General features: G+C 47.3%; 1 protein-coding gene and 1 long non-coding RNA gene across 2 annotated transcripts in view; one reads left to right on the forward strand and one right to left on the reverse strand.

Moving 5' to 3' along the window:
• Nucleotides 1-14208, forward strand: part of LOC125943290 (uncharacterized) — a 100777-nt gene that overhangs the window by 60296 nt on the left and 26273 nt on the right. The gene's annotated exons all lie outside the window — the stretch shown is intronic.
• The window catches only part of LOC119442521 (protein Wnt-1-like), a 54482-nt gene continuing 41289 nt past the window's right edge, over nt 1016-14208 (reverse strand). Inside the window, exons 3-4 of the mRNA XM_037707428.2 lie at nt 13461-13729; nt 1016-6190 (exon numbers count right to left, since the gene is read on the reverse strand). Of these exons, the coding sequence (XP_037563356.1) occupies nt 5681-6190; nt 13461-13729 (779 nt within the window). The 3' untranslated portion in view covers nt 1016-5680. The remainder of the gene's footprint in view (nt 6191-13460; nt 13730-14208) is intronic.

The raw sequence follows: 14208 nt of genomic DNA on the forward strand, positions 1-14208 counted from the left end.
TATTAGAGCTAGAAAGTAAAATTGTGCGTGGCCCTCGGTGTCGACGGACATATTAAGAAGGCTTTCGATAATAACCAACAATCGCCGTTGCTTCAAAAATTGGAATGTTTGGAACTCGTGGTCTTTTCCTAGAGAGAATTGGTTTTTATCACTGTAAGCAATTTGTGCAAATAGTTGTAGGACCGCTAAAATTTTAATAACCCTGTCTCTAAAGCAGTTCCCCAGTACAGTATTCTGGGAACCCTTCTGTTTAACTCTCTAACATAACAACCATGGATAAGCACAGGTTATAGCCATTAACATGGTCTAAAGCCTGTGCTTATCCTAATGCGAAATACGTTGTGGACTTGTTGACGTAAGCAAATGCCGTCTTGACCCTGGATAGCTCAATAATACAGGATATAAATTTAACATAATCCTGTTGAAGCTAAGAGAACGGTCACTTCTTATTATACATTGTAAAGCAAAGACTTTACTATTTCGGTTTACAAATAGTAAAGACTTTTGCTTGACACAGTGAAAGTCAAGACTGAGCACGTATGGAGGAAGCAAAACATGAGATGCGAAAATCCACAGCACGGAGCCACTGCAGAGCGCCTAACACCATTCCCCCCCCCCCCCCCCCCCCCAATTTGCAAGGGCGCTTCTCTGCATTGCACACTTTCCCACCTAATGATGACATCGGTGGTTTTAAGGAAGACGCCGTTCTAGCTGAAAATGCTGGGGCTTGTTTTGTGCATGGTTTCACCATGAAACTCACGTGTTCGTTTTTTATGTCATAGGACAAGCTAACTGCATTCGTATGCGCAGAGTGTAAAAATAACTACGCCGTAATTGGCTTGGCAAACTGCTTCGCGGGAAAAACAGCTTTACAATTACGAAAAGAGTCCAATTGCTCTGGAATGGTGCTACTACATTGCTGCCCAGTTAACTTTCAGCAAACTTATCTGCCTTCAAATACATTCATTCGTGAATTGAACAGCGGAATAAAGAACAGGTGTAACGAACAGTTCTAGGATAATTTATTTCAAAGTGGGTGCAAGGGCTGTAAAGAAAAAAAAATAATAAAAACAAACAAACATGAGGCAAGTTTCACTATATAGACAATGCTGACAGTGATTCACCAATCAGTTACATCTTCGTATTCGGCTTTTTAGAAGAACAAGCAGAACAGGGTGCCGTCTAAAAATATATACATATACAGGGTGGTTCAGCGAACCCTTTCACAATTTTTTTTTAAGTTGCCTGTGGCAAATAGCACAGTTATAGTCCATGAGCTGGTATTCTCGAAGAGGCAGTCATTACTTGCGCAAAAAGTTGAAATGCATAATAGTCTAATTAAAAAAATCTGTAGTTAACTTTTAAGCTAATTAGCTTATGGTACATATTGCAATTTACCAATTTTAGCCGGGGAGTTCCCAAGGCGGATCCACTTGGTACGAATTCTCAGGATGAACACTAGCTTTGAGATATTCATTCCTGAATTGTACGGAGAAATGCATTGGCGTTCCAGTTACTTTTATGCTTCAATGCATAAAACGACGTTTTGTTAAGAAAGTAAGTGGAATGACAGTGAATTTTTACCGCATGTTTCGTAAATGGTGTTATCCATGCAATTTTTTTCAAGTGGATATGCCTTGCAGTCTCACCCACTAGAATTTGTAAATTGAAATATGTGCCATAAGGTAATTAGTTAAAAACGTTATTAGTAAATTTTTGGTAATTAGTCGATCACGCATTTCAATTTTTTTTTGCAAATAATGTCCGCCTTTTCGAGTAGAGAAGCTCATGGACTAGAATGGTGCTGCCTGCCACAGGCAATTTTTAAAAATATCTGAAAGTGTTCGCTGAAACACCATGTATATACTGATGCCTGCATCACCTTATGACATAAAAGTTGATAAGGCGGACGTCGTTTTGATAAGAGGAACATTGTGCACGCAGAAATATTTGGTAGTGCACGTAATTCGCCTGAGAAAAGCGCGTGAAGTTAGACAGAGTAGCTTTGTCTGTCTGAAGAAACATTCAGCAAGACATACAGTGCAAGAGAAGAACAATCAACGATCGAATGCTAGGTGATACATTCACATGTCACTGATGGCACGTTTCGGGTTTGCGACACGATTCACAAAACAAGAATAAGTTAGGTGAACTGGTGACCACGCAGGGCCCCGTTTCCATAGCAAAGGGGCTACAATGAATGCAATTTGATATACACTACGACTGCTCGGCGTAAACAGACATATATAGCAGCTTTGGTTTTCAGCAGCTGGCGTAGCTGCATTCACGCATTACATGACCCAAACATTAACTGGCCTTCGCGTACATCTCCTAAAACTCCCCAAACACTTTTGTTCATTCACCAGGCGTCGCTTATTGCACGGGCGAAAAACGCATTGTTCAAAACAAATAAATCTGTCGCAACAGAAGAAATTGATTGAATGTAACTGATTGATTGATTCATCCTTTCGCCGATCGATTGAATGAGTGAAGTATGCGTCTCTGAAGGACATATTCCTAACAATAAGAAAGAAAGAAAAAAAAGAGAGAGAGAAGAAGGAACGCACAGCGTGCTGACTATGTTGAACAGAATCAATTTTCTGCAGTGACAAAGTAACACGTAATTTTGTCACACGTTCGCTGCTGATGGAACACTTATAGATAACCAGGCCTCTCGCGTGGCGCTTTTATGGCGTACCTGACGTCGCCTCTTATGCGGAATTCGTATCATTCGGTACTGTATCTAGCTTCGCCTCTATTGTTATCGCCTAAACTAAGGATGAAGTATCACCTCAACTTAAACTTGTCACATTGTCACTTGATCAGCGCATCATCAGAACTGACCCTTGATGTGTTCGTGACTTATCAATGCCAGTCTTAAAGGTTATTATGGGTCGATCCTGCATGGGCATGGTAACTGAACACTATTACGCTCCCTAGTATGAGGCAAACAGTACTTGCTTCAGACATTTGAGGAGTGTACTGTTATCATAACCCAATACTCTGCGCCCTCTTCTTTATCGGGAAAAGTGTAGGCGAGCACACAATTATGAAGTCCATGCTGATAAAAAAAAAAAGATGAGTGAGGACGACTACATAGCGTTCTGAAAGCATGTAAAGAAAAAAAAAAGAGAGAGAGAGAGAGCTGAATGACCATATTGAGTATGTACATAGTATATTCATAATAATAATAATAATAAGTTAACGCGCATGCATCCGAGTAATGATATACTGCACCGCTTGAATGGGTCTGTCGAACTGCACCAGTCAGTTCGCGCCCATCAGCCCGTCTTTAAACATTTTCCACATCGTGCGATAACCGCTATAGCTGATAGCTGCGGTTTAATCTAAACAGAAAATAGCAACGAGCCATCGAACAGCTCAGACGTAGACGATTTGATTCCATCGCGCGAACAGTGTGTGCTACGCAGCGAAGTTTCTGGTAAAGCACGCTTCGCTGGTGAGCACGCTCAAATAGGAAAGACACTTCACAGGAAGGTTAGGGGGTGGCGCGCTTCTCAGGGATGCACGCAGGAAATGCTCACAACAATAAATCACCACTGACCAACCTACTAGCACCTCGTTAGAGCTCGTCGTACGCTGTTTTTCGTGTTCAATATTTTGTTTCTTTGTATACGTAGAGCACTAAGACGTCATTTGCCAACGTCGCCGATAAATATCTCTAAGAGGATGAAAAAAAAAAAAAAAGAGTACGGGCCCAGATAACGTGAAACATTGTCACGGGGAGGTCGGTACAAATCCACGCACGCACGATAATATCTGTCTACAAGTGTGCTATATCCTGAGATGTTGCATGTGGGTCGCTCAATTAGGTGCTCGAAAAGAGAAAAAGAGAGAGGGAGAGAGAGAAAAAAATCAACTTCTCTTTCAGTGTTTTGGTTTGCGCAAGCTCTGGTACGGCATGCTTTAAACACGCACTCAAGAGGAACATTTAAAGCAGTTCACATGGACAGAGTAACCTTTCAGAACACTTAATTTTTGTTTCTTTGGCGGGGAAAGGTTGTTTACTAGGGCACAAAATGACTTTCTTTTTTTAAAACTTCGCGTTTAAATTGCGGTGCCGGTGACGTTAGCCTAACGTCACAAACAGCAGTTCCACGAATTTTGGCCTTATTTGTGCAGAAAAAGTTTCCAAAGGTTAGCACGTATATTATATGTTTACTGTTGGATGCAGTCTACGCTTTATTTTTTATTCGCTAGACAGGCGGCCGCCAAATTCATGTCGGCTTTTGTACGTAAATGTTGTTTGCTATTGGCCGGCCACCTCCGACAATAATGTTTACGATATCCCGATTAGCCGGCATTTACTCATAGGAACAGTCCTAGCATAAATACTTCTTTAATGAATACTGCTCAATTTTCTATCCGGCAGCAACTGCAATCGAAATTCGCGACATCATTCGGTGCTGGTGCATAAATATCAAGGAGGCGTTGCCATACGTCTGTCCTTTTTTGTTGTTTTTTGTGTGTTCTTTCCGGCATTGTCCAGATCCTGTTCCCGATGAGGTTGACCGATTTGCTGTGCCTGAAACTTTATCTGCCAATATATCGAAACTCATCCTCAGTGCCCCTGTAAGCAGTTTTCTTTCCCAGTTTCGTGTACATTGAAAGTGGTTCGATGAAGTACCACGAGTCACGTCGCGCGCGTTCTGAACATTCCAACTGGCTGTGTGCTCGCAAAACAAGTTATCTTTCAGTGGAAGTAGGTCCTCCTATATAGGTGTAAACGAATGGCACATTATCCCTCGCTTCACAATTTGTTACACGAGTGCTTACGCGTGTCGAGCAGGAAGGAAGAAGAAAGCACTTTCCAAACTCTTACCAAGTGCCCCTATATAGGAAGCACCTTATTCACAATTTACCTCACTCGGTCCATTATAAACACAGGCTGTCACCGAATGCTCGTCTCGCACTTTCGATCGGGACAGCCACATTTCACCACAGCTCACCGGCAAGGTCCGTCGACAAACGCTGCGCGAGGACGCGTGTTCACTCGTCGTACAATTGGCGAGCCCTATTGACGAGAAGAGTCTGAGAGCGCTCGAAACTTCAAGCGCCTGTGCATGTAAGCGAAGGAGCGAAGGGGTGCCTCCCACTTTCCAGCAGTTCCCGGCGCACTACGAGACCGTCACCTCCAGCGATAGAGATCCACCAAGTTCAGAACACATCGCCGCAAAGTCACACGGGGTCATTTCGTTCGTCGATGTACGATGCACTGTAGTTTCCCGTGCGAAGGTCCACGGATGCACGCGGGAGGACGCGGTGACACGCAGACCAGAAGATCGAGGTGAGAAGTCTGTCACGTGCGTGTCTGTTTTGCAACGTGCTGTCTCGACGCGGCCTTCAAACGTAGAAACCAGCCAAGGTAAGCCTTGTACCCTGCAGTTCATGTACCGACCAGTCCGCACGAACTCAGTAGAGTGATTTAGAAAACAGCTACAGGCTCAGCTTCACTGCCACCAGTTCGGTCATCTATCAGCTTTGCACAGGCTAGCTAAGCCCCACCGAACGTGCTCCTGGCGGGGCTCAGCTTGCACGTGTAAAGTGCCCCGGACAGTAGCGCTAACTGTAGAGCGGTAACGTTACGCCAAATCACTCCGATGACTCAGCAAGTCAGTCGCGCACGCTTGTGTCCGGTGTTCCGGCAGCGGCGGGTCGTTCACAGGCACGTGTGGACGGTTCGACGAACCTTGCACACCTTGCACTTGACCTGGCAGCACCAGTGGAACGTGCAGGCGCAACGCTCCAGGTCCTCGCGGACCTCGGTGCGGTGGCCGCGACCGCAGCACATGAGCTCGCAGCCGTCCACCCCTGCCGACGACTCATTGCAGTGGCGGCCGCGGGTGCCGTGCACGCCGAGCCGCGCGTTGGGCACGCAGAAGTCGGGCGAGTTCTCAAAGTACACGAGGTCCTTGCGCGACGGCGGCCTGTGGTCCGGGTAGAATGGCTTCAGGTGGAACGAGCGCGGCTGCCCCTTGCGCCGGCGGCCCCGGAAGCCCCGGATGTTGCCCTGGTTGCTGAGCAGCACCCGAGAGGCGCCGTCGAAGCGCTCCTTGAGCTGGTTGCCCACGTCGCGGAACGAAGGAAGCCGCATCCAGCACGTCTTCACCGTGCAGCTGCCGGACATGCCGTGACACTTGCACTCGCGCCGCGTCTCGGTCGTCACCTGCTGCAAAGGGAGAGAAGACAGATCGACAGTCAGCCCCTTTTTCGAATGAGCACAAGTGTGCCTTCCGAGCCTCTTTACGCTATGTGCACGATGCAGGCCTCGCTACAGTTATACAGCGCATGATTTCACAGGGACCAGGTACAGTAAGTTTCCTGTAACTCACATCAAGCATGAAACTCACATTGCATCATACGCAGTCCCATTCAGACCGCACTATATTGTGTTCGTGGGCAGAAGCAGCTGACCATATAGTTTAAGCCACATCAAGAATGATGCGGTGGAATGCTCAGCATGACCACGCCGTCCACATGTATACGAGAGCTGGACAGGTCGCAGTGGGTCAACACCACCTGGACATGTTTTCTCTTGGTGGTGTTGAGTTGGCCCGGAGGCAGCATGTTTGAGAACCCTGATGCACAGTAACATGCAGTCCTAACGCATAACCTTCGAGATTGACCAACGCGCGCGCCGTCCTATCTTGGAGGCCATGTCTCATGGTAAGAGCTTGTGCGACAGTGACATGGCACTCCCATGTATTTGTCACCGTTAAAGCTATGTTACAGTGTCGTATTTAAATATTATTTTTTTCTCCTTTACGTTAACCCGTTCCAGCTGTTTCAGCCACTGGAAGTCAAAGCCAAATACGCTTCCCTCAGCGCACTGATAAAAATAAAATTTTGTCGTTTACCGTTTCATAGTAATTATGGGGTCATTGTATTTGCTTAACCATCCATCAAAGTCATACCGTGCCTTTCAACCTCAAAGCAATCTTTTTTTTTTTTTGCATTGAGCAACCTCACCGTGTCCTAAGTAGGCAAGGTAACCTTAATACCGATGGACAAGGTTAATTAAGTCATTGATTACTTTAAATGTCAAGTAACTATCCTAGTTCTTTCTTTCTCTTTTCTTAGGAAAGGGCTGGGGCTGGGTACCTTGTCATCATCCGGCTGAAAATCTGGAAATAAACAGGCTTAATGAAATACACGTGTCTCAATTCGTAACATTTCTTCATGTTAAGAAAGAGGAACAACCCCACTGCATGCTTAATTAAACAAGTCATTCGCGTCCTCCGTAGATGCCCCGGAGGATGCCCACCTTGTGCCTTTCTCCAAACATTCTACACGCTTCGACATGCGCGGAATGCCAAACCGGCAGCGCATATATATGCTCCTATTGCGATAAGGTAAAAGAGACGATGTTCGCTGCAGGCGGCAGCCTTGTCTTCCCCATCAAACATAGAACACCACAACGCGTCCGGACTACGAACAGTCGAGGAGAGCCATTCTCAAAGCGCGTTACGACGCAATCCGGTGCACCTGACGCAGACCGAGGCATAAAAAAAAAGCGAAGATAGAGAGAAAAATAGCGCATAGGCGTCGCGTGCATCCGTTTCTCGTGCATCGCATCAATCACGACAGGGACGGGAGGAGGGCCACCCCATGGCCGGTGCTACGCCACTATCAGTCATACGGCCGGCCATTAACGAAGCTCAGGTCGCGAGGTAACGCTTCGCCGATAAAAGAAAACGCGAATGGGACAAACGCTGACACAGGCTCGACACAACCGAAGAGCTGTTTTGTCAAGTTAGCCGTATAAGGGGGTCTCGGAGACCCATAAGGTCCCCCACGAAGACCACAGCTCCGCCACTTAGTTATCTGCAGGTCTCCTTCCAGAGTCCCTCTACCGTGAGCCCGCCGCTCCGAAAGATTCCAAGGTTCGAAATGAAGCTAAAGAAAAAAAAAAGAAAAGTACGAAAAACGATAGGCTAGAAACAGAGGGGAGAACGGAAAGCAAAGGAGGGGAAAAAACCCAGCGACAACACGTCGCAGCGGAGGAAGACGCATTACTCCCACCCACACAACCACTTACGCAACGCTTGTCATCGACTACAAGATGACCACAGAGAGGTAGTGGGATGGAGGGATACGGCTACAAGTGCTCGGGACAAGGAAAGGTCAGCGACAGCTCCTCCCCGGAATGGAAGATAAAAGAAAGAGCAAAGGTGGCGGCGAGGAGAAGACAAAAATGAAAGTCTCCGTATCGCATTCCTTTCGCTTGCCTCCCCCCTGCTACACCCCCGTCGCCCTTCGCATCCTGTGCACTCCGCCCCGAAGCGTTCCTCGCGCGTCTTACCGTCCATCGCGAAAGCAGGAAAGGTGGCCTCCTCTGCCTCGGTCCAAGGTGCGCGCTCTCTCTCCCTCTCTCTCGCGATGGCGTAGCGATGTGCGCCCGCATATGCACGCCAAAATACAGCGCCGAGAACCCAATACCGCAGAGTCCAGCAGCCGCCCCGTTCTCTTCTTCTCTGCGTTCCCTTCCACCTCCTCCAGTCCATTTCTATAGCCTGCACTGTCTCCCTTCTTCCTCACCACATCGCGGCCAGCCGCCGCGTCGATAGAGTCTCTTCAATTTAGCGACTCCGTGTCGTGCGAGGGAGAGTAGCAACCTGGTGAACGACGACGAAGGACCGAGCCCGGGGAGTCAGCAAAACAAGACCGAGTGTTTCTTCCCGCTGCGTCTTCGTTCAGAAAGAAAAAAAGAAAAGAGGAAGAAAGCTGTCATGGACGTATAAGAGAACTAGAAAGACGCAATATTAAAGAGCGCACAAAGTCTTGAGTGAAGAGAAAGAAGAAGAAGTGAGCACGTGGGGGAGAGAGTCCGAAGACGGCCGCGCCGCGAGTGGGCAAGAGCCACCCGGGAGCAGGATTTCGGTGACACATTGAGTTATGGCCGCCGCTGGCCCTCGGCGGTCGGCAAGTCCGCGGGGGGTTCGCCAGTCTGCGCTTTTCGACGGGGCCTCGCTTCCGAAACCCAATCCGCGATTCTTCATGGCCTCGTGGCGCGAGAGGGGGGCGCCTAAAGAGCCCCCATTTGGAGTCACCCTGCCGCGCAGCCGCCACCGCGGTCGGGACGTGCGTTGCGTTGTACTGCCCCGGCCGCGCGCTCACGGCGAGTGTGAAGAAGGCACACCGGGGCACGGAAACCTGTCCACTGGTTGCGCATAACGCAGTCGCTGCGCAGGGCGAGCGCTGCCGACGACGGCGCCCAGCGTGGCAGCGCGCAGGCCTGGCCCGATTCCGGAGGAGTTTCGCCGTCACAACGGCGCTAATGAAGATTGGATAGCGTCGTTAGAAGGGCTGCCCTGGGACACATTTCGTCGAAGTTTGGTGACTGTCGGAGCGGAACTATATCCTTCTCTGACTCTCTCGCTGTGCACCGCAGGTGCAGTGGACGGTATCGCAGGGACGTACGTGATATGCCTTCGGGGTCTAGCCTGCTCTGTCCCATTTCTTTTTTCACCGATGTATTCAGGAATGCGCCCTATTTACCCCACACGCGAAAGCCGGTTGATGATGGCACGTGGTCTTTAGTGTGGCAACTTCGGCCACCTGTATCTCCCGCTTCTTACCCCGATCAGTCATTCGCTCCTTCGTGAGCTTTTTGCCGTTGCTCAATATTGCCCTCCGGGTTATTTTGAGGATGGCATCATTTTCCTTGCCCAATAAACACAATCTCCATTGCCTTCAGTCCAATTTAGTTTTTTTTAATATTTTCTCATCGTGTAGACAAACCATCTGTCTTATCTCTCAAGCATTTCCAGTAATGTCCCCGACTCCGCGAACATGCCCGTTCGATATTGCAGTCATACTGAGCACCACCTCTCCTTGTCATTGCGCGAATTCTTTTCGCCACGCTTACTTCGGCAAATTTCATCGCATGAACGTTATGATTTTTTCATAGAGCAAGTTCGATTTCGCAAATCATTGCTGTCTTTATCATCGTTTTGTCAACCTGTCTTCTTGAATGGTCCGGGATCTGACTGAAAGTTGCAAGACATAATTTTTGGGACATCCTTCCAAGTCCTTCATGCTACCTATACTCCGCTGCTCACTCCTATTTCTATATATATATGTATCATACTCACCAGTCGCGTTTTGCGTACGAAGGCAATATGGTGGACGCTAATCTCTCTTCATATTTCCTTCACCTCGTGATCTCACCGATACTTCTTCCGTCACTTCCTGTTTTCTCTGCTGCTCGTTCTGTGAGCAGCTGATTGGCAGGCGCGAAGCCCATAGAATCTCGTTAACGGGCTTCATTTCAACCGTAATTGGCGAGTCGATATCGCAGTGGCCATGCATGACATGTTCTCATTAAACACGTGCCTTAAGAACCTCTGATGCTCGTATAAGTTTTGTGAACACCACACAGTTACCGAAAGAGACGAACCTTTTGGACGGTTACTCACGTAGGTTAATAATCTGGACGCAATCTATATACTTCTGTGCGCGGTCTATACGCAGTGCATAGTATATTGGCACAAAACCGTTCATATATCCGTGTGTCCCAGCTAACGTTAACCGACCTGTTAAAGCAAACAATTAAGAAAAAAATACGATGTAAGCGACAATTATAAAACCAACACTGTTCATTCGTTAAACGTCAGACGACCGAACACTATAGGTTTTATAACTGTATCTCGCGCTGTCTTTTTTTTTTCTTTCTTATAACAGCTTGGCTAACATCAGCCGGGACACCCACCCTATATATATTTGCTTTGTGACACAGAAGACGTTTTTCTCGCAAAACCACCGATGACGTGTGCTACGCGCCCGCTGTGTCTGTCACTTCGCCATGTTTAGTACCGCTTCTGTCCTGAAAGCTAGTACTCTGTAAATATTCATTATTTCAACCTCCAGCACAAACCGTACATGGATGCTTATTGGAACCACGGCGGGCTTGACACAGAGCCCTGACAATACTTGTACTGCAATTTCGCGTGTGCGCCCAGGCCGCCGCATAGACTCTTTTATCTTTATTATTTCCCTTCTCTGACACATATGTCCTCAAACCTTCAGCGAGAACTTTCTCACATTTAGCGAGTCGAACGCCAAATTCTCATTGCTGCTGTAGCAGTAACTGCGCGCACAATGCGAATGTCAAGTTTCTAAAGAAGTCTTTGTGACTAGCAGTGCTTCCGCTATCATTCCTCACCAAAAGCGACTGCGGCTCGTGGAATGCATGCAATATGGAAGGTCACTTGTGGTGATTTCTCAGCCGTGTAAGTTCGCGTCTTTTGAAGTTACACGCAATGCCATTTAGGAACTTATAGAGCGACACCGCGCACGGAGGCATTACTATGTTGCCGCTCCTGATGATAGTCTTCCCTGCAAGGCAAGCGTGCCGCAGCGAAGAGCAGCTGGTCTTTGAATCAGAAGAACTAATATTCAACGCCGCAATTTCGTACACATTGTATATATGCATGCAGTAAATACAAAAAAAAGACATACTTACACGATACTGAAACTCAGTAAACTTTGCCTGTCCTTAGTGGGCAAATGTGCATATATGCAAACGCCGATAAAGTAAAACTGTAGACGCAGTTCGACCACATTCCTTTGCAGAAATTTAATGCCTGAACGCTTCACGGCCATTCTCTCGCGCTTTCTGTGAACCGCGATGAAAGCAAAACCTAGAGTTTAATTAGAGGTGTACACTGGATCAGACACGTGAAGTCCCAACCTGCTTAAGCTTTATTTGTTAATTTTAGGCTTAGGAAACGCAAAACTGCAATCTGCATTTTTTTTTCTGGCGGAACTTTCTATTGGTAGGAGTTAAAGATGGGGGTAGACTAAATGTGCGGATCCTGCACTATCGTGTTCGATTTAATCATTCAATATTGAAAACTAATAAAGCTTGGTTTACGCAGACGAGTTTACGCCGGGTCGAAATCTACCCAGGAGAATCAAGGGACAAAATATCATATCGTCTCGAGAGGTCGAGAGGTATACATTGTACCAAAATTAACTGAATTGTACCAAATTGACATGCTCGCCTTTCATATGACTACAGCTTTTTCAGCTTGTTTTTATGAGTGATGTTACCAGAACAAATGATGTCCTTGTTTGTACAATATATATAAATATATAGTCCACCTCATATCGATTAGCTCTTACAAGCTATTGCAAGGGTAACCATTTTGTCCGAACGATTGTGTCTGTAACCGGTACAATAATAGCTTTAGACTAAAACCCCAAGCTTAATTGCTGCCTATTCGCTGAGTATACTCGTTCAATTCCCGGCATTCAGACAGATATAAGACCGGGTTAGTTGCTGCTCAATCTTGTTACGCAGCGCGGAACCAGACAAAGCACGCAAAAGAGAGACGAAGACGAGCGCTGATTTCAAACTTTCAGAAGGGGGTGGAATGCAGAACACCCTTGTACTGAAATTTCAGTGCAGGCTGACGCAATTTATAATTGGTCAAAATTGACTATTCTAAGACACCGGGACATTTATCGATTGGTATGGCCAGCTACTAATCTTGAGCAGCTTTTGTGGAACAGTTATACATCAAGCAAATCTCAAAAAGAGACACTTAGGCTTAGCAGTAGGCTTAACTAAGCCTAACTGTCAAGATTCACTAACTTTTAGCGCCAAGTATTCTTTTACGCAACTTGAAATAGCTTACATTTCTGTTAGATACATGATAGGCGCTAAGTTAGGTCGGTCAGTCGAGCGGCACTCTCCAGCATGCGACTAATTCGCGCGGTCACCGAAGCTTAGTTCTAGTATAACCGTGCTTCAATATACTATATATAAAACAACTACCCCAAAATATCAATGGAAAAGTTCGTCCGCTGAGATTTATCTCAACATTGCATCGCCTGTATATATAGCTTTATTCCAGCATATTTACTTCAGTTGAAGCAACGAATTTGAGGGCATCACGGACTTTGTCACGTACAATATGGTAAATGTTGCACGGGCGACAAACCCGCCGTGGTTGCTCAGTGGCTATGGTGTTGGGCTGCTGAGCACGAGGTCGCGCGATCGAATCCCGGCCACGGCAGCCGCATTTCGATGGGGGCGAAATGCGAAAACACCCGTGTACTTAGATTTAGGTGCACGTTAAAGAACCCCAGGTGGTCCAAATTTCCGGAGTCTACGGCATGCCTCATAATCAGATCATGGTTTCGGCACGTGAACCCCCCCCCCCCCCTTTTTTTTTTTTTGCACGGGCGATAAAATCACTACATCATCGGCGCCAGGTCAGGTTTTACCTTTGCCCCTCGGTCGGCCCTCACGACCTGACCTTTAATGACAAGGGTCTTACATTTTTGAATAATTGAACATCAAAGATGACTGCAAACGTAGCTTTGCTACTGTGGCATCACTTGGGAAAAAAAACGAAAAAAAAAAAGAGGACACGACATGCGTTCTGCACAATCGATGCCTGCATGCATGGTCACGCGGCAGTGAAACGTACCAGCCTCCCGGCCTCGTTGTTATGCAGGTTGATGACGAATCGCAGGTCCCGTCCCCTCTCGGCGGCGTCGACGAAGGCTCGCGCGAACTTGTAGCCGAAATGGACGTTGTCCGAGCAGCCGCCCCACTGCCAGTCGAGACCCGAGGGGGGACCCCGCTGTCGGTAGTCGCAGGTGCAGGTGTCGATGGCGCCTTCGCTGCAGGCCCGCGATACAGCGTGCGCCACGCCCGCGCTCGTCACGGCGTACACGAACGCCGTCTCGCGGCAGCCTGAACGAAGACAAAAGAGATCATTGGTCTCCCCACATAACAGTTGTGAACACTTCGCAGCTGCAAACATAGAGTACTGCATAATAATCATCATCGTCATGCTATCGTAGCTGTACACTAGCTGTTCTACTATTGCATTCTGTGTTTCACTTCGTGTCGCGGTTTCGTTTAACTTCACTGACCATTGGTGCATGCTTTGTCCCGTACACAACAGGTACAAGGTCGCTGCTGTGTCTTGGTGCGCTGCTTCTATATAGCGACCTTGTTTTACCTATACGACACAAGGGAATCTGTGTACTTGAAGTGGTACTGTCGATAACGTACAAGCTATTATAGTTATGTCATAACAGAGAATAAATAAAAAAAATAACAGGATGTCCTGGTGGTGCATCTCGTTGGGGAGAGAGAGAGAGAGAGAGAGAGAGAGAGAGAGAGAGAGAAAGCACTTTATTTGCACCCGTCAGAGAGTATGGGTGATC

Source organism: Dermacentor silvarum, chromosome 2, assembly GCF_013339745.2.
Source record: "Dermacentor silvarum isolate Dsil-2018 chromosome 2, BIME_Dsil_1.4, whole genome shotgun sequence".
NCBI lineage: Eukaryota > Metazoa > Arthropoda > Arachnida > Ixodida > Ixodidae > Dermacentor > Dermacentor silvarum.